Source organism: Halichoeres trimaculatus, unplaced genomic scaffold, assembly GCF_033239565.1.
Source record: "Halichoeres trimaculatus isolate MK-OKI-2021-1 unplaced genomic scaffold, fHalTri1.1 fHalTri1_scaffold_10, whole genome shotgun sequence".
NCBI classification, from domain to species: Eukaryota; Metazoa; Chordata; class Actinopteri; order Labriformes; family Labridae; genus Halichoeres; species Halichoeres trimaculatus.
The window spans coordinates 23,481,119-23,500,872 of record NW_027437187.1 but is presented as its reverse complement, the minus strand read 5'-3'; the positions used below and the strand labels follow the sequence as shown (position 1 = coordinate 23,500,872).

Here is a 19,754-nt window from a genome sequence, read left to right as displayed (position 1 = left end):
GGTGAGATGAGGAGGGGGGAGATAGGAGCAGGAGAAAGTGAGGAAATGGGAGAGGAAGAGACAGGGAGGAAGAGGAGAGGAAGATGAAAATCTCTTAATGTCTTTGGAAGAACATAGACACATTATTTAAATCTCCATCACTTTTTAATGTAAATCTGATCGGGCTCAGCGCTGGACGAAGGAGAGAAGAAGTGAAGCGGAGGCGGAAACTGACACACACGCTCGCGCACACACACAGTGATAGACACAAAAAGACGGAGCAGATTTATAACATAACGTTGTTAGGATTGAAAACCTGATGTCTCAATTCAAACTTTATTTATAATGAAGAATAATGCACACAAAACACTTTTGAAATCATATCAGCTCACCTTTGCTTTCATGAACTAACACTGAGATTAAGATAACTTCTGTGAGTGTGGTGGTATGTATAGGTGCATGTACAAGTTGTGTGTGTGTGTGTGTGTGTGTGTGTGTGTGTGTGTGTGTGTGTGTGTGTGTGTGTGTGTGTGTGTGTGTGTGTGTGTGTGTGTTTGTGTGGAATCTGATATCTGCCTCAGGCCCCATGGCCCTGGTCTGTCTGCATCCGAAAAGCAAACTCTGCAATTATGATGACCGCCTTGTCCTTTTCATTTCCCATCTCTGTCTCTCTTCCTCTTTGTCTCTGTCTTGGCCTCACACACACTCTCTTTCCTCCTCTCTTTTCTTTTGTTTCTCTCTTTTTCTCTAAGATGACTGTCTCTCCCTCAAAGAAAAGTAAAGAAACTGACAGATTTGGTTACATTTCAAGCCAGCGTCAAAAGTTTTTATTTTTATTTCTTATATTTGCAGTTTATTTTATTTCTCAGGCAAAACCACGGCTGCTCAAACTTATTTCACAGCGGTCTAGACATGAGGTAAAAGAAGGAAAAGATGCTATCGATTAACAATTATAAAAAGAGGATGAGATGTTTGTGAGTAACTGAGTGAATCTTGCATTTGGGGAGAAGTTACATCTTATAACCAAACCATTCTGCTGCATGGAGAGTTGTTGTGAGGGCAGTGTGGCTAAATTTACCAGGTGCTCCCAGGTGTGGTGACAGCCGCCCACCATTGACCTGCAAGCACTCACACAAAAACAAAGAACAACAAAAGAGCAGGAAGAGGGATGTCCATAGCTCCTCCATAACCATTCGAGGACATTTAGTCTGAAAAATTTTAATAGTCACATTTAATTTTGACAAATTTTATTTTTGTTTACTTTTTATCATTACGCTGAGAAATGTTATTCTTTATGGAAGACAACACTGAATTATCCTCAAAGTAATTTTTCAGTGAGTAAATCTATTTGATGCCAGTTTATACTTTATCTGTGCTACATAAAAATAATATTCTACCTTTACTCTTTTCATAAATTTGACAACAATATGTTACACAGTCAGATTTTAATAACCTGCTATAAACATGTGAAATATGATGCGATACGTCAGAGTAAGTAAACCATTCTGCATTATGTCTAGTTTTTCAAGCTAAATACAAAATTACACTATTATTAATATTCTTCTTTTTTCCGTTTTTATTATGTATATCACATGTATAAAAAAATGTGTAATAAAGCCTGCTTTCTGACAAAATAAAAATCTGTTGTTGTTAGCATTCATGACGGGCACTGAGAGAGGAAAAAAGACAAGAAACTGTAAAAAGACATTTACAATTTTCTGCGTCCTTCAGACGTTCTCCAAAAATTCTTGCTGTTTTTTTTTGAGTTAGTACGTGAAGCAGAAATCCCAGAATTCTTTCCCACATTAACTGAAATTATTCTCTCTTACAGATAAGTTTGAGCAGTCTTCATATCATTGCTGTGACTCAAATACTAAAAACCACTGAATTATTTTTCCACTGTTGCTTTACTTTGTTTCTCCCCTCCTTTTTTCCTTATCAAGGCCTCCCTCCCGCTTTGTGTTTTTCTCAGCCTGCTCCGTGTTTCTCTAAAGCTGCTGCACGACTTGTGTCAGGTTGGAGTGAGTGATTAACTGATTAAAGTGCTTGCTAATTAATGTGTTTCATTAATTACACTCATTAATGCTGCGTTTACTAACATGGCGTCACTGAACAGGGATGCAAGCGAGTACTTGACGGAGGCCTGGCCTTTCCTGCTCATGAGTGTATCTGTCTGTAAGAGGTCCCCCTGATGTCCGTGTGTTGAGAGTATCTGCACGTGCGAGCCTCATTCTCCATGTTTCTCATCTGGAAAATCATCCCATGTCCTTCCTTCACCTTTCCCATATCTGCCCCAGCGTTTGCTTGATTTGTAACTTGATTTCAGGAAAGGGAAAACCTGTAGATTATCCTGCTTTCATTAGGGGGGAAAAACCCAGTCCGTGTCAGAGAAAGAAGAAATCAATTTAATACAGACTTAACTGGAGGAAATTGCATATTCTGCCTGTATGTGCTGAACAGGCACTTTCTCTTCCTCACCAGAGACCTGCCTCCCTATTAATTGCAGCGTGCGTGCGTGTCTGTGGGTGAGTGGATGTGTACGTGCGCGTGCATTTGTTTGTTTGTGTGTGTTTGTAATGTGCATGCATTCATTTGTGTGTGAGGTGTTTGAATGCATGTTTCCTGAGTCTGCGTTCAGTCTCTTTGTCTGTGTGTGGAGGTCAATTCTCAGACCTGTGGTAGGGCACACAGCCAGGTGTATCTGTTTCTTTATTTGTGGCACACTCGTGGTGTGTGTGTGTTCACTTTTCTTTGTTATTGTATGGTGCATGCACAAGCCCAAGTGCGTGTGACTTATCCAGGAGAGGAAATTGGTTGGTATTTATGAACAAACGTCATAATTGTGACAGGATGATATACGAGCGGCACCTTCCCCACTCCCCCCACCTTCTCTTTTTCTCTTTCTTTTCACTAAAAATATACATCTCTGATAAAAAACACACTTAAAAGCTGGTGGCCAATTTAGTGTGGCGTGTTGCGGACAAGGTCGTAGAGATCTGAGTTCGTCTGTGTTCCTCCCTCGGAGGCCTGTTCTAATCTACGGAGCAAGAAGAGGGGCTCAAAGTCATTTCTCTAATTGCTTTTATAAGGTGCCCTTTTCACATGGTGTCTTCCCTGCTCACTCACTTTCACCGTCATTTACAACACCTTACCTCCGTACCTGCTGCTTAAAACACAGCCATGTTGAATTGCTGCGGGTGTATAATGAAACCAGGTGTTTGAAAGATGAGTAATAGAAACAGCTCTCTTTTGTCTTCTTGCTGTCCCTCTCCAGGTCTGAGGTGCTAACTGAGGTCTGCAGGGTAAGCGTTGTGTATATGGGGGTACTTTTGATTTCTTAAGTGTTGTCCCGGAGTTGGTGATCTATAAGGGGAGCTGAGAGAAGATGGAAACAGGGGTTAAAGTGTGAGAGGGAAGGCTGAGCAGGATAAGGGGAGAGGGGGATGAGATTGAGCCTAGTGCATTAAGACAGTGTATTATTTGGCGGTTCCACTTGCTTGCGTCCATTAGGGGTGGCTGCTATGCTATTAAAGGGGTCAGCGAAGTGTGTGTACCTGTGTGGGTGTGTGAGTATGCCTACACGTGTGTGTTTTAAGAGTTAGAAGAGTGGTCTGGTGTCTTATTGAACAGGATGGGGCTCCCCAGCTCTAATACCTCTTCATTTTATTGGATTGGATGGCCCCAGTTATAATTGTATTAGGGCTTCTTCCCCCTTTTCTCTCCCCCCTCTCTGACTCCATCTTTCTCCACAGCACTGCCCACACATCATTCTCCGGACAAATGTGGTGGAAGAAACCAGGAATACCTCCGCAGAGGCCCACTTTTTCCTCCGTTCCACACATCTCTAGGGAAGCCCATGTCCTTACCGCTCTTGGGCTTATTTCTCTTTTTCTGTCTTTGCTCCCTCCTGGTGAAAAGCTCAGGGTGGGAGGCGAAAGTTGAGAGGTGGCAGCATGAGCGGAGAGATCTGTTGCCTATTCTATCATGATGGTGACCTTGCTGCTTTTTCCTCAGTCATGCATCATTATTTCTGTATGCACAACTATGTAAATGGACGCACAGTTGCAGCATTTTCTACTTCTCCAGCTTATTTACGTTGTATTTCAGCCACAATTAGCCTTTTTTCATTTAGCCGGAGCGATAGGTTGTGTGTAGCTGGGGGCGGTAAGCTCTGTCACCCCGAGCTGAGCTCTGTGGTGTTGCACACTCAGCGATTACTCCGGAGTTAACCAGAGAGGCTTCGCTGCCTCTCACTTTTCCTTCGCCCTTGAAGAGACCAGGAGTTGTCAGGGTCCTCATAAAAACCCTGAACGATTGCGTCCGTGCATTCTTCCTCTTCTTTTTCCACCCTTTTTTCTCCCCTCTTCTCCTTCCAAAACCTGGCCATCTGTCTAATTGTTCACCTCCATCGCTTTAATGCTTTTTACATGCTTTTTCCCCCCTCTTTCCAGGCAATAAACTTTATTTTCTTCGCAAGACTTCAATCTGCAGGGGGGGGGGGGGTGGGTAAGGCGGGCGGGCAGGCTGCTCACCTTCTCCCTGCTGGATTTGCTCCAGTGGAGCCCCCTCCAACCCCCCTCCTCTATCCTCCCACTGGTCTCCCATTACTCCATCTCTCCTTCCCCTTTCCCCCCTGTCTCTGCAGACGGAGATACGTGTTCGTCAAGCTGACACCTGCTCTCATCTTCTCTGCTGGTCATACACACTTGGAGGCTCACCCTGTTGACGAGGCCTTTTACTGACCTGTTAATTACCTCACGGCTGCCTGCTCTGACCTTGTTTGGAGCTAATGTCTCATTTTTCTCGCTGTTAAACTCAATTCTCCGTTTCATAAGAAAAACGGACTTTCATTCAGCAAAGTTTTCTCGTTTTATCCCTCATCTTCAGCTCACACAGTGATAGCTCTGTGTGTGTGTACAGTGTTTAAGTGCCCAGGAGTGTGAATGCTGCACATACAAGTCATTAAATGAGACAGTTGTCTCCTCTCACCTGTGATTACTGCTGTGCGCAGATCATATAAGCAGATACCCTATAATCATATCTATAATAGCCATAATCAGCCCTTTAATGCTTTGTAATAGCATCCATATAATGGTATAGAGTAGCATCAAGAGAATAATTCAGGCATAGATAATGGTGTGGTAGCGTGCTTTTACCCTTGAGTCACAACATTGAATTTGTTGTGTGTGTATGTGTGTGTGTGTGCATGTGTCTGTGTATGCATGTATAAATACGCCCTGGGGCAGTTAATGTGTCGGTAAAATGCCTGAAGAATCACATTTCCATCAGAATGCGCTCTTAACCCTTTCTTGTTGGTTTTGTGCTCACTGCTCCATGAAGCGTCCTTGCTGTGAGTGTCATGTACACTCGGCTCTGCGGAGACAGACGCTCCCATATGACACCCACAGACTGGAGATCAGATCAGTGGAAAAAGGCTGACAGGGGAGCAGCAGTAGGAGCAGCAGCAGAGGCAGCAGCAGCGTCAGTGGTGGATGGGGAGCGGAACGCTGAACAGCGCTCTTCCGGGGGTGTAATGTGAGCTGACAGCGTTCCTCAGGGAGCAGCAGCAGGACGGAGGGGAGTGGCAGCATCAGGAATACCTGGTGCTGCTCAACCCAGAGCCCGGCTGGGAGTCCTGGGAGCAATATCTCACTCCTTTTCCCTTCCAGCATGAGGGATGAGTCTAATGGAGCGTTATTTTGAACGCAACACACTCTGCTTCGGTTCACGCTGCATGCGCTTGTACAGCAAGGTCCCGAGTGGGTTCACACATTGTAGGGAGATTGAACAAGTTTTTTTTTAGATGCCTCTACGAATAAAGATATTGCATAGGGTTAGATATTATTTGGACACTCAGTATTACAAACAACAGAAAAACTGTCTCAGTGCTCCTTCAGGCCTGTGTGTGTGTCTCTGCTGAGGCCTTTGCCCTGCAGCAAAAACACAACAGTGTGATCACAAGGATGATGAATATCAAGCCTGTCTTCCTCAGTGTGTAAATGCAGCAATGCATACACTTTTAAAGTCATTTATCTTTCTCTTCATCTCTGCTGTACTCACCCTGTCTCCCAACATATGGTGGAAGATGAGGCACACACATACACACTCAAACACGCACTGAGAAAAAGTTACAAAAAAAGCTAAAGATAAGGGACTTCAGGAAAGATCGTGACTCTTTCACACAACTTTAATGAGCCCGAGAGAAAAAGAGTGAAAAGAGGATACTGTTTTTAGAATAGGCATGCATGTTAATATTTTTTTTGTCATCCTTTCTTCACAGCTTATCCTGTTAAACATTGCATTTCAAACCTATACACTGCAAAATTTGAAAACTCAGTCAGTGTTTTTGTCTTATTTTAAGTAAAAGTTGTCTTATTATACTCTATATGAGCCACATTCAAATTATCATTTCAGAAAAATGTCTTATTTCAAGTTACTTAAAGAAACAAATGAGGTCTGAATTGCTTGTTACAGGTACAAAATCTGCTGTTGGAATCAGAGTTTTTTTTTGTTTTGTTTGTGGATTTTTTTAAAACTTAAAACAAGACATTTTTTTGGACTGACCAGTTGAACGTGGCTTATTTCAAGTGTAATGAGACAATTTTACTGAAAATAAGACAAAAACACTTGATAAGATTTTTTCCTACTTTCAGAAGATAACATTCAGAATAACCATTTCTTTCCCCATAAGAAAAAAAATGAGCATTCGTCTTTATCACTTTGTTTCTCTGCTGATTTTTAGCATCAAACTTTTGTGTTTTTGTCTTTACAGCACAAAGCCAGAGTAGAAGCCATGATGTGTGACCTGGCCTCTCTCCGCAGTGTCAGGGAGTTTGCCGATTCTTTCAAAGCCAAGAAACTGTGAGTATGAACAAAACGATTAATGTTCTGTAACTTTATAACCCTTCTCTAAATGACTTTCTTAAGTTGTGGCTAGGACACCCCCCCCATACCTTCTCTCCCCCCCAAAATTAATCTCTTTTAAAGAAAACAATTCTGCACCAAATGGGATTTAAAATACCAAGAAAAGACATCCTGAAGAGATTGATCTTCAACTGGCTGAAAATATTTATATAATAATTTATGGCAATAAGTTCACGGACTGGTCAAAGAAAGCCACGAAACAGCAATGTGGACATAACTGCAAAATCTGAAATCTACGCACATGTTCATGACTGATTTCTAAATAAAACATCTTATCAGAGCTACGTTCACCTGAAAAATGTCCTTATTAAGAGATTCTTTTTTACCCATTTTAAGAATTCAGGCAACGTTTTTGTCTGTCAGTGGGGTAAGAAACAATTTCTTGTCAAGTTTCCTGAATAAAAATAATGTCTTGATTTAAGGAACTTAACCAGTAACATTTTCCCAAACCATTGATTATTATTACTTTTTTTGCAGTTCAGGCTTCATTTTGCTCTTTTAAAATCTTGAATTAAGATGTTTTCTGGACTTGTGTGGTGAATGTAGCTCATATTGAGTTTTAACTCAAAATATGAAAAACATTTTCTTAGACTTTATTTTTTGCAGTGAAAGCAGACTCATTCACTGCCAATCACTGTGTCCATCCCTAATACTTCCTGTGCACACACACTCCCAAAGGACACACCACTGTTACTGATAGACACCATATGGACAAGGCCTCAGGAGTGAGTGTGTGTGTTTGTGTCCATTTCTTTGACATTGGTCAAACAGACCTCCAGATTTCATCGACTTTATTTTCTGATGGTCAGCTTTAACAGCATGTGTCTTTCGACCTGTCGTCGGTCGCACAGTTTCTATTTTGGGGTCATGTATTCTGTCATCTATACTGCTCATCCACCCGCGGGTCCCTGGGTGGAGGACTATGTGTGTTCATGTGTGTGTGTTGGTATCAGGGGAGCCCCTTTGGGAGAGGCAGGGCACTCATTGCCCGTAGCAGCCCTGGGGCAGGGTATGTCCATCCAGGACACGTGTCTTGGGTCACATCCAAACCTCATGGTGGCTTCTCTCCCTCTGTATCTGTCCCTAAATACTTTCCCATCTCTAACACACTTCTTCACTAAAGTATACTGACCTCCTTTTAACCCCTCTGTGCACGTTCCTTGTTTTGTTTATCAGCCGCAGTATCTCCCTCTCGCGTGCTGTCTGTCAATCTTTCTCCGTCTATGTCGCACTCTCTCTCTACCTCAGTATTTTGGCAAGGTTGTATTTCTTCATTAGCTGTGCTGTTGGTGGGGGGAGTGGGGGAGTCCCAGGGGACGTCAGAGTACATTAATTCTCATCAGAAGGCGAACAGAGCAGAGTGGAGGCTGGGAGCTCTGAGCTGTGAATGGCACTGGGCAGCTGTCTGAGTCTACCACTGCTCTATTACTGCACGTATGTCTTCAGGCATAACACACACAACAACATGCGCGTATATGTGCATACTTACACACACACAGTTTGTAGACACACAGAGACAAACAGTTGCACACTCACGCACACACTCACAGTAATGCTCCTGCGGCGTGTCATTGACAGGTGAAATGTAATCAGAGTCTTTTTCTTTTCCTTCTCTCGTTTCTCACTCCCTTGCTTTTAAGTGCTTTAGTCAGTGGCTTTCACGCTGCTTTGTGTTCCATTGACCCCGATTCTGCTTTAATTGCCTGTCCTTTGAAATGAAATTACCTTGATATTGATATTGTTGAATGCAGTGCAATTTCATCGGGATGTAAATGATGGAGGACGGCGCTGACAGAATGCCCCTAATACAATTTCTGCTGAACGGTCCGTAATTAACACGTACAATTTGTTTCCACCTGTAATTTTTTCAACCTGTTCTAACTTCAATCATATTATGTCTAATAGGTGTTGTGTATAGGCACGAACAAGCCGGGTCACATTAGTCTTCCATTCTTTAATTCCACTGAGCTGTGACACTGCTGGATTATTCAGCCGCTCTGCACACTCAACATTTATGCACTTCTGCTTTGTGAGTTTTAATGTAACAACTGTACACATTTCTGTATGTGTGTTGCCAGCTTCTAGTTTTCCTGTTGCCAATAAAACGCCGTGTTAATGATAGGGCTGCACGATTATCGCAATCGCAATCGCAATCGCAATGTCAGCACACGCAATTATGTAATCGCAAAAGAGGATATCGCAATCGCAATCGCAATGTCAGCACATGCAATTCAGATTTTTCTCCATGATAACCAAGCAAGCGTGTAGACTCATCATGACACAACTTTTTTTATTAAATCGCAAGCACAATCGCAATCGCAATATTGTCCACCTAATCGCAAATCGCACCTTTTCCCCAAATCGTGCAGCTCTAGTTAATGACCAGGAGTCCAAGCCCAGCTCACACAGGCAATCTCTTCCTGCTGGCCCCCATTATCATAGAGGTCAAGGGTCACACCCAGGGGGGTTATTTAAAGTAAATATATAAACTGATGCGTCCCTGTTTGGTAGTTAACACCCTCGTTTGACCAGCGCTGAGATTGCACAGTGCTCACCGTGTTGTGTGAGGTCTTAATGTGGAGAGAGGGACTGTGCTACACGGCAATAGGCCTATTAAAGACATTCATTAGACCTGCGCTTATGAGAGAGGGACTAACTGGTGGGCAGTTGGATTAACAGGCCTTTTACATTACAAGCAGACTCACCAGAGGCCCATCGGAGCTGCGTTGGGGAAATCGCTCTACTGGCCAGAGCGAAGTTGTTTATTAGAGTTTTTCATCTCAAATTTCTGCTGCTCTTTGATTGACATTCTTATGTTTTTTTTTTTCTTCTGCTTGTTAGGGGCCAAAAGAGACACAAATACAAAATACATCCTGAAAGGTGGAGCAGACATTTAGACAAGTTTAAAAAAGAGGAAAACAGCTTCATAGAAGGGTTAAAGAGCGGGGTCAGAAGTTCAGGTCTGTGCCATGTTTATGCAGCTCTCAGCTGGTTCTGCCCAGCACAATGTTACTGTACTTTACACTCTGTTAGAGAGAGCAACACTGAGCCAAAACAAGCAGCATGTTTTATCTGCATTATGAGCTATTTCAGAGCAGAGCCTGACATACCATCAGCTGGTTTTCTCCTCCTTGTTTTATCAGGTGTAAGTGCAGGTCACAACAAATGCATCACACCTTTTTTTTTTCCTACCAAGCCATTAAGTTAGACCACCTTTGCTTCATTGTATCCTGGGTAAAAATTCAAATATCTCCCTGCGAGTGTGTGCTTTGTTGATAAAACGCTGAGCTCGGCATTCTTTAAGTTGACTTGTGACTAGGTTTGTGCTCTTTAATGAACCTTGTGTGTGTTCGGAGGCCTGAAGGTGATCGTACAGTACACTCCTATGTAATAGCATGGGATGGCTCATTATAGCAAGGCATAACAATTCACACATTAATTTTCCAGCATCCAGTTTTTAATTAATCCAGTAGGCAGTCTTAAACACAGGGTACACAAATTGCCTTCGGCCTCATAATTAATTCTAATGGAAGAAATTAAAAATTGGTGGGGTGTGTTTGGATTGTTCGGCTGTGTTACTGTGGTTTCGAGCTCGCTGGAGCGACGCTGTCACCGACAAGGATCTCTCGCTGCCCTGACCAATCCAGCAATCCCAGCAATCCCTGTTCACTGGCAAAGGAGCAGGAAGTGTTACTCACCCACTTGAAGTCTACAAAAAAAAAACAAAAAAACACACAAAAATAAGAAACGCATCGTAATTGTTATTTTTATATCATGATTGTGGGTTTAATTTGTGCGTGTGAGAGGATGTTTGGTTTCTCACAGTATCTACACAGAGCTGGTATCACCCATGACTATTCCACCACCCTTGCGTGTTGTTACAGTAAGAGATTGCTCTTCAATGTGTTGTTGCTGTTGGACTCCAGCCAACTGTATTCGGTATCTACAGCACCTGTCGAGCCGTGGGGAGCTGCAGTGGAAACCTCTGTATCCTATCAGTGATACTGAAACTGTGTGTCTGCAGACCTCTAAAGTCAACCTCTGTGGAATAAGACACGCTGTTTCCTCTCTCTGCAGTTACTTCACATCACATCCTGTTATTACCTCTTCTCCCTGCCTTTCTAATGCAGCACAGTAGAATAAAATCTCTATCTTTTTCAGCTCTTGATTTTTGTGTGATTAAAAAATAAAAAGCAATTAAAAATGTCTTATTTTTGCCCTCAAAGGCCTCTGCACATTCTGGTGTGTAACGCAGCCGTGTGTACTCAGCCCTGGTCCCTGACAGAGGACGGCCTGGAGTCCACTTTCCAGATCTGCCATCTCGGTCACTTCCTGCTCGTTGAGTGTCTTCAGGATGTGCTGCGTCGCTCTGCTCCAGCACGGGTTGTGGTGGTATCCTCAGAGTCCCACAGGTAAGGGTAGACTAGTTTGTGTTTGTTTGTTGAATATTTCATGTTTATTTCTGAACCCTGACTTGTTGACACCATGTTTACCTCAGGCCTTTTTCTTCAGTGCTTTTGCTGCTTCTTGCTGCACGTCTTGGTGCATTGCTGCTATTGATACTACTGTGTAGCTATGCATCCAATTTACCTTAAGAAGCTTAAAAATCAACATGGTGCAGCTATCTCCCTCCCACACAGACAACCACAAAAGTAAAGACAGATTTACTAAATGGCAATATTAAAACAAATCTGAGAACACGATTGTGTCACTTTTTAGACTTGAGTAACAAAGCCACCCCCCATCTTGCAAACCTGAATGTTGTGATGTTATCTGGAATAAACCTCAGGAAACCACAGACTGGCATTTATGATGCAAAGGTAGAATAAAATCACCATTTAAGAAACACTCATCCCCAAATTCCCTTAAATGGTATATTTATATAGTGACACTCCACTGCTTATGAGACAGATCTCTAATTTTGCAGAATAAATTAATTTTACTTTTGCCCAATATTTACTACAAATTTCACAAAGTCCCATTTGGTACAGAAAGCAGCTCTTTAGGCTTGTAGGCATGGGCTCACAGTTTACTTGTCTGCGCTCGAGCTTTTCAGTTAGCCTAGATTTCCCCTCGTTTTTTTAAAATCCTTTCAGCCTCATTCGCTTCTTCTAAACTCAAGTTGGAGGAATGCTTGTTCGAAGGACACATTTCTTTTGCTTGATTTTTGTCATTTTGGAAGCCTGCTGACCTGTTCGCTGATCTATGTGCTGCAGGCAGAGGAACACTTTGTGTCACCTGGTTAGAGCAAAAACCAAAAAGTACGGTGGCCCTGAAAGTTCACAGCGCTGCAACCTAAGAAAACACATGCTTTAAGACAAAACACAAGCAAACTGAGAAAACATCTTCACCATTTTGACAACACGCCGCAGCATTTAGAAAACATGCTGCAAAGACCACAACACTACACGTTTCCAGAAGACACTTAACAGTGATGCACATGACCAGCTTGTTGTTAACGCAGATTTTCAGTCACAGCAATATGCCAATATCTGAATCATGGGAATACAATGTTGAATACATCAAAAACACTTACTTTTATCTCATTGTCCTACACAACTGACTGAAAAGAACCAAAATAGAGCTGTGACTGAAAGTCTGTGGCAACAACAAGCCTGTTGGGACATGTACATCACTTTAAAGTGTCCTCTGGAAACACTCCTGTTGTGTTGTGGCCTTTGCAGCGTGTTTTGTGAATGCTGCGCACGTTGTCAAATTGATGCAGATTTTTTCTTAATTTTCTTGTGTTTTGTCTTTTTGCATGTGTTTTCTTAAGATGCAGCGAGTGAGCTCTCAGGGCCACCGTAAAAAAAAAGCTTTCTGACTAAAAACATTTCAAATTGAGGAACCTGTAAACCTGACCCGACCCTGTCTGCAGCAGGTTGATAGCCTAGCTTCTGTTCTTGCTGTCGTGGTTATGCAAATATAAGTTTGTATTTTTAGTATTTGGGACAATACGTAAAAAATGTAAGGAGATGTAATAACACATTTTCAAAAGCCCGTATGTTGCTCTAATGTACCTTTTACACTGCTGGTATAACATTGTTTCAGAGATGATTTTCTAAAGAGTATCATTCCACCTCGGCAAAGTACAGTGTTCATACAGAGAATAAGAAACACTCCCCTGTTTTTGAACTAACCAACATTCACAGTGAAGTCACATTTAGTTAAATTTGTAAAATTTTAACATCTCTGTCTCATCCAACCACTCATGCACTTCCAGAGCTGATACATTGGTTAGTTTTCACCACAAACTGATAAATCAGACTTAATGCATATTGTCAAACATGACAGCCTCACTCACTGAAAACTCATTTCCCTCCACACGCTGTCACTATGAATTAAACGTATCATCAACATGATGGATGGACCGCTCTGTTAAAGTTTACTTTGATCAAGTATCTGCTCCTTTCTGTCTGACCCCCTGACTCAGCCCCTTTCTCTCCTCTTCCCTTCCTCTCCCCCTGATGCCAGTGTTTTCTGACTCTGTCTGTTAAGCCACTGCACACACTGGGCCTTTGTGTTTCCTGTCATACAGGAGACAAGCATGATGTGTCGCAGAGATCTGCAATCCCAGGCCTTGAGCCATGTGTCTTAGAGTCAGCGAGGGTGTGTGTGACATTGATTCTGGCTTCAGTCAGTCAGATGGCCAGGCAGATTGATTGATTGGAGCTCGGCAGAGTGACCTGGGACAAGGAGAACATACGCAGAGTTATTCTAGCAGATCAAACCGCAGCACTATTACACAGGCTCTCATATGAGTTATGTTATACAGGCTGCCATGCATGAGAGCACAGGAGGAGAAGGCTTGACACTCAGATTCACTCGGGGTCATACTGCGATTACATGCTATAGGAAAAGAAGAGGAAGTGTGTCATGAGGGGGGTATCGACAGCTTATGATTGATACAAGACTTTACTGCACAGTGAAAACAGTCAGTTCACAAGTAAAGGGGGGTTGCACCTTTCCTTTTCAAGATGATCTTATAAGTATATGGTCACAAAGGCTACAACACAATTGGACAAAAAAAAATCAGCATAAAACACAAAGCACCCCTGGTTAGACGTTAGTGTATCTGCTCTCATCTTTTGTAGATGTTTAATTGCACTGATCAAAAGATAAAGGTATGTATTTTCCCTGCTACAGCTACTTTTAAAAGGAGCTTTCAAATAGTCTGACTTAGTCAAGTTTTCCTCATTTCTTTCATAGTTCAAACTTGACTAACTAGTAAAGTGTGCAGTCGTGGCCAAAAGTTTTGAGAATGGCACACATTATGTTTTCACAAATGTCATTTTTTCATGGCAGGGAATAACTTTGTAGTTGATTGCAATTCATTTAATCGCTCTACACAAATAAGTACAAATTGCCACCATAAGAACTGAGGCAGCAAACTTTGTGAAAACAAAAACTTGTGCCACTCTCGAAACTTTTGGCCATGACTGTGTTATCATGCCAGCCTTTTTGAACATTGTTGTTATGATGCCTTAAATCAGCCCTTCACCATCAGTTCTCTTGTGAAAGAGAAAAAGACGACATTGCGTGCTCAATAAACAAGGGACTTTATCCATAACAACAAGAAGTTCATAGTACATTTAAATTAACCCAGATTCTTACCCATAAATCTTCTATTTGGGGGTTTGCATCTCTCCTTTATAGGATGGCAATCCAGTTCTATGGCTTTGATCTGATTTAGGAACAGCTGATTGAATCAGGGTATGACTTGTTTAGGGCTGCAGCTATCGAATATTTTAGTATTCGAGTATTCTACTGAAAATCCCATCGATTAATTGACTAATCAGATAAAATACATTTTTGTTTAGTTAAAGAGCAGTTGTTTTTCAAATGAAAATTTTTCTCTTTAAGAAATAGAATTTTCTGATACAGCATGTCAATAAGAGCACTTGCTTTGGTAGCTCCAAAATCTTTTAACACACTTTGACGCATTTTTTGTGCCTTGTACATCTCATCAAATGTTGCAGACCCAAATGGCACCCGTTTCGTAGAATGACCCATTAGTCTCCAAACTCCAGAAAAGAAGCTAGATTTGTTGCTAGTTGCTACTTTGTATAAGAGGTAGCTTGAGGGGTCTGAAAACTCTCTTGATAAGGCCTCAGCTCTATTTGAAATACCACTCTTTGATCTTTTTTTAAAATTAAGCGATTCATCGAGGCGGAGAAAATTACTCGAGTAATTTTTGTAATCGAGTACCTCGAATCATTCAAGGAATCGTTTCAGCTCTAGACTTGTCATGTTATTTGATCCAGGGCTAGACCTTAATTCCCAACTGTACAAAAAACAGTTATGAGGTCAACGTCAGATTCTCAGTAAACCTTGTCATTACTCTAGAATCAGATCCATGTTATGTTCTCACCAAACCAGGTCTCTGTGGACCAATGCACTCACATCTTTACTGTCAAAACTAGTAACCAGCTAAGATCATTAAGCCCTTATTAACATATGTCTCAAAGCCAGGAATGGTCTTCACCATTTCCCCCACAGCTTCTTCACTTTTCTGCCTCCCACACTCATTCACCTTCCCCTCTCCCCTCTACAACCGACAGAGGCTTTAACCTCTTTAAAGAGAGCTTAGGCAGGACCAGAGGGAGTCAGTTACACACTGACACTGACCAGAGGGAGGGGAAGAAGAAGCAGAAATAGACAATATCTCATATTACATCTTCTTCTCTGTCCACCTCATTCCAGGCCTATATTACATCTACTGAAGTCACTTGCTTTTTTGTTTGTGTCATTTTCACTTTCTGCCGATTTCCCATTTATTCACTTAGCTTCCCCTCAAAGCGCTGTGTGACCCGTGACCCTGCAGCATATTGTATCCCCTAAGCCCCTTGTCCTCTGGTATAGCATTGACCTGTCTGGGACAGGGGTGGGAGAGATGGACACATGGGTAATGGCCGGGCACTTTATCAGTTTCCACCACAGGGGCTTACAGTGGAATTGGCCCAGTACAGGTTCCCAGTAATACATTATATTTATTCAAACAAAAGGAAGTCAGTGTTATTAAAAGAAAAACATCTGATCAAGCTTAGATACAGTTTTGTTTCTGTAATTCAGTATAAATACATTTTTTATTTAACGCAATCTATATATTTCATTACACAAGGTTATGACAGGTTTAATTATTTATCACTGTAAAGCATCCACAACTTAAGCCCAAAACATTTTGATTGAAAAAATCCGACATGTGGTGCTCAGGCCACTGATTTATCCACCCCTACTTGCTAAAGTAGTTATGAAGTTGCAGCACATGAAATGAAAAGCCTGCAGATGTTGTAATTTAGCCAAGCAAGGATGTTGCGGAAGGCGACAGTAAACAAGAGGCAGCAAGCTTGTAAAATCACAACAAGGAAACCAGGTGACATTTTGATTGGTTGTTTTCTAATGACTGGATTAATATGTAGGATGTGTTCCACCAGTTTGGAGCCTTACTCCCTTCCTCCCTCCCACACAAACACACATACACAGAAACACAGGGAGTGTAGCTTTTGTGCCTGTGTATCGTGATGTTATAGTGCGACTGCATAATAACACAACGAGTAGTGTAATGTTTAAGGGGCCTTGTCAAACATCTGGAGTTTAACAGCTCTGTCGCAGGCAATTAAAGAACATCATGTCACGTCTTTGATTTGTATGCAGCCTGCAATCCCACATCTGCCAGTAGAAAGCCCACAACATACACACACAGACACACACTCTTACTACTCTATCTTGACTGTGTTTCAGGTTCACAGACCTCTTGGACTCATGTGGGAAGGTGGACCTGAACCTGCTGTGTCCCCCAAAGAAGGAGTACTGGTCCATGCTGGCGTATAACAGGGCCAAACTTTGTAACATTCTCTTCAGCAGCGAGCTGCACCGCCGCCTCTCACCTCATGGTGTTACATCAAATGCAGTGCATCCTGGGAACATGATGTACACGTCTATTCACCGCAGCTGGTGGCTGATGACCTTTCTCTTCTCACTGGCCCGGCCTTTCACCAAGTCCATGGTAAGCAAAGCAAAGCCTTACCCTGATACTGCACAAACGGCACTAAAAACACTGTTCACCAGCTCAAAAGGATAGATTGATCTGCACTGATATTTTTTACTTTGCCTGAGAAGTGTTAAAGCTAGTTTAGTTTCTCTGCTTGAAGAGACATTCAGGGACTTCACTGTCTTCTCGTTCAGACTCTGAAGTGTCCCTCCTTCAGCTTTTGTATTTGTCTTGGAAATGAGAAGAGGAGAGGAAAAGGATGGAAAGGGGTTGATCTGCTGAGAGCTAAGGGCTCAGCAAGAGTGTCTGAGTTTCACAGATGGAGAGATAACTGCTGGTTTGTTTTCCTCGTTCTCCTGTCACTGTTTATTTAACTCTGAGAGGTGGTTCCCCCATTCCCTCAGAAGGTTAAGTGATATTCAAGATCCTGTGTACCCCGACTATTAGGTTACCATATGTACACTGCAAACACTCACTTCTCATATGTGGTAGATAACAAACTTCCTGTATATGTCTTTAACACACCCAATTTCACATCAGGAGAACATATTGGCAGATATTTTCAGATGCATTATCTCCTGACCTGAGTCATATTAGCAGCCTTACAGTACAGACATTGTCCTCACTGGCTGCCTTTCAGAAATGCAAAAACCAGGTCAGGTGCTACTCTTAAGGAACAACATTTTCTACCTTTTTGCAGACTTTAATAGCATTAATGAAACAAAGTCTTCCTTAGTGAACTAATGTTATACTTAACCATTGTGAGACTTAGGGCTTGTGTCCTCTTGCAGTGTTTTCTGTACATATTTTCCACACAAAACAGTACACAGATGAGCTTTAGCATTAGCTGTTTTTTTCTTGCTGTGCTTATACAACTCTCAGTCAAGACTAGCAGAACATTTATTTCAATCATCGTAGGAAAAATTTGTCACTCTTATAGTTTTCAGGTTACATTCGCACAAGGTCTGACCTGATGTTAATGCTGAAACCAGTCTTTTCTCTTTTTTTTTTTTTTAGATTTGCTTAGTAAAACCTCCTGGAATAGGAGCAAATATGAAGTATACAGAGAAATTTTTGTCAGAGCTTTAGCCTGTATTTATCTGTGTTATACTTAGCAGAGGCCCATGATTTTTACCTCAGCCAAGGAGGCTATGTTTTTGGAAGAGTCTGTCTGTCCGTCTGTTTGGCTGTGAATAACATAACTTAAAAGCTATCGAACGGATCTTGATGAAATTTTCAGGAAATGTTCAAAATGGGATGAAAAGTGATTACATTTTGGAGATGATCTGATAATTTCTGACAGGTGTAAAAGTAAGATCCAGATCTTGGCAATATTCTGGATACTAAGATCTGGAACATGAAATATGTTCTGGGTCATCATAATTTTCAACACTGTCAGGTAACAAGTTATCCTACAAACCTGCAACTAACACCAAATTGTAGCAGACAGTCTGCTGAAAGGGAGTATAACATTAAAGTAGGACTAAAATGTTGCGTGACAATCACAATACGATTGGCGGAGGTCTGCGCTCTCTGAGTGCTTTTCTAATTATTCATGCCATTACAATGGTAAATACATGAAGAGTTAGAGGACTCTTTGGTGGATGGTACTCCATTGTCAGGTTGTTGACATGCTTTGATGATTTTTTTAGGGAATTGTCAGAGAAACCTCAAGAGAGGAGCTGACCTTGAGAATCAGCCTGCTTGATCAAAACTAGAGTTTGATTGTGTCTTTTCCTTTGGTGGCCACACAAAATCTTCTGAGAAGATAGTATTTGTAGAAACATAAAAAAAATAATAATTTCATTGGCATTGAGCAAAGATTGATGATCAGCTACAATAACAAAGCTTTAACTGTCTGATTGCAGCTGCATGTTTTTCTGAAGCTGGATAAAAAACATGAAGTAAAAAGAATCTGAAATTTTAATAATAATCAAATTGAAAAAATCCATTAAGGTTGTTCATCAAGTCAGCATTATTTTGATGGCTATGAAGACATCCTGTGAACATTCAGGGCTGCAATTGATTGAATTCTTGAGTTTTTTGTTTGTCAGTTTTTGTCAGTTTTATCAAGTGTTTATTCAACAAATAAAAACTGATAGGGTTAATGAAGCACTTTCCATTTCTCATAACAGTTTAAACAAAGCTTAACATTTGTGGGATTTTCTTCTACTAAATCTACACCTAGCATGTGATGATGCACGTTGTTGTTTGGCCATAACTATAAATGACTGCATGACAGACTGTTTATAGTACATGCACTTGTTCATAAGGTGGTGTAAGGTGCCTGAGGTCAATGTCCTCACACTCTTAAGATAAGAATGACAAATCCAACATGGTGATTTATCGTGGTCTGTATCGCCTGCCACCCTCCTTCCTCTTCCCTTTAGGCTCCACAGTGTCCTAATCTATGCTCTAGTTTGACTATTACATCTTTTCATTAGCTCTTCTTCGTACTTTATCAATTTAGTGTTTGCACGGAAGGGGAGATGTGATGTGTTGAAAGGCAGCGCGCTGGAGATTTTAGTGAAGCGTCATTCTGATCCATCATGTTTGACAGACTGGAGGCCTCAGGCTGTCATTTGTCTCTCCTGCCTCTGACAAAGGATGAGAGATGAGAGGAAGTGCTCTTCAGCACCTTTCGCTAAATGCCAAGCGGAACATTTGACTCTCTCTGTCACACAACACTTTTTCTCCCTCCCTCTTTGCCGTCTGTAGTATTTGTCTTTTCTATACTCCATCATTTTCTGTCCTGTTTAAAACCGTTCTGAGTTCATGCAGGATTGATAACTAGTCAAAGACGCTTTTGAGGATTTGGAAGTGAATCTTTGTGTGTCTTATTTTTTGGATGTAATTACCG

The 19,754-nt window shown here is 41.6% G+C and overlaps 1 protein-coding gene across 1 annotated transcript in view; it reads left to right on the top strand.

Annotated features, from left to right (window-relative positions):
* The window catches only part of wwox (WW domain containing oxidoreductase), a 147,930-nt gene that overhangs the window by 31,635 nt on the left and 96,541 nt on the right, over nt 1-19,754 (top strand). The window contains exons 6-8 of the mRNA XM_074677324.1: nt 6,752-6,840; nt 11,130-11,315; nt 16,645-16,909. Of these exons, the coding sequence (XP_074533425.1) occupies nt 6,752-6,840; nt 11,130-11,315; nt 16,645-16,909 (540 nt within the window). The remainder of the gene's footprint in view (nt 1-6,751; nt 6,841-11,129; nt 11,316-16,644; nt 16,910-19,754) is intronic.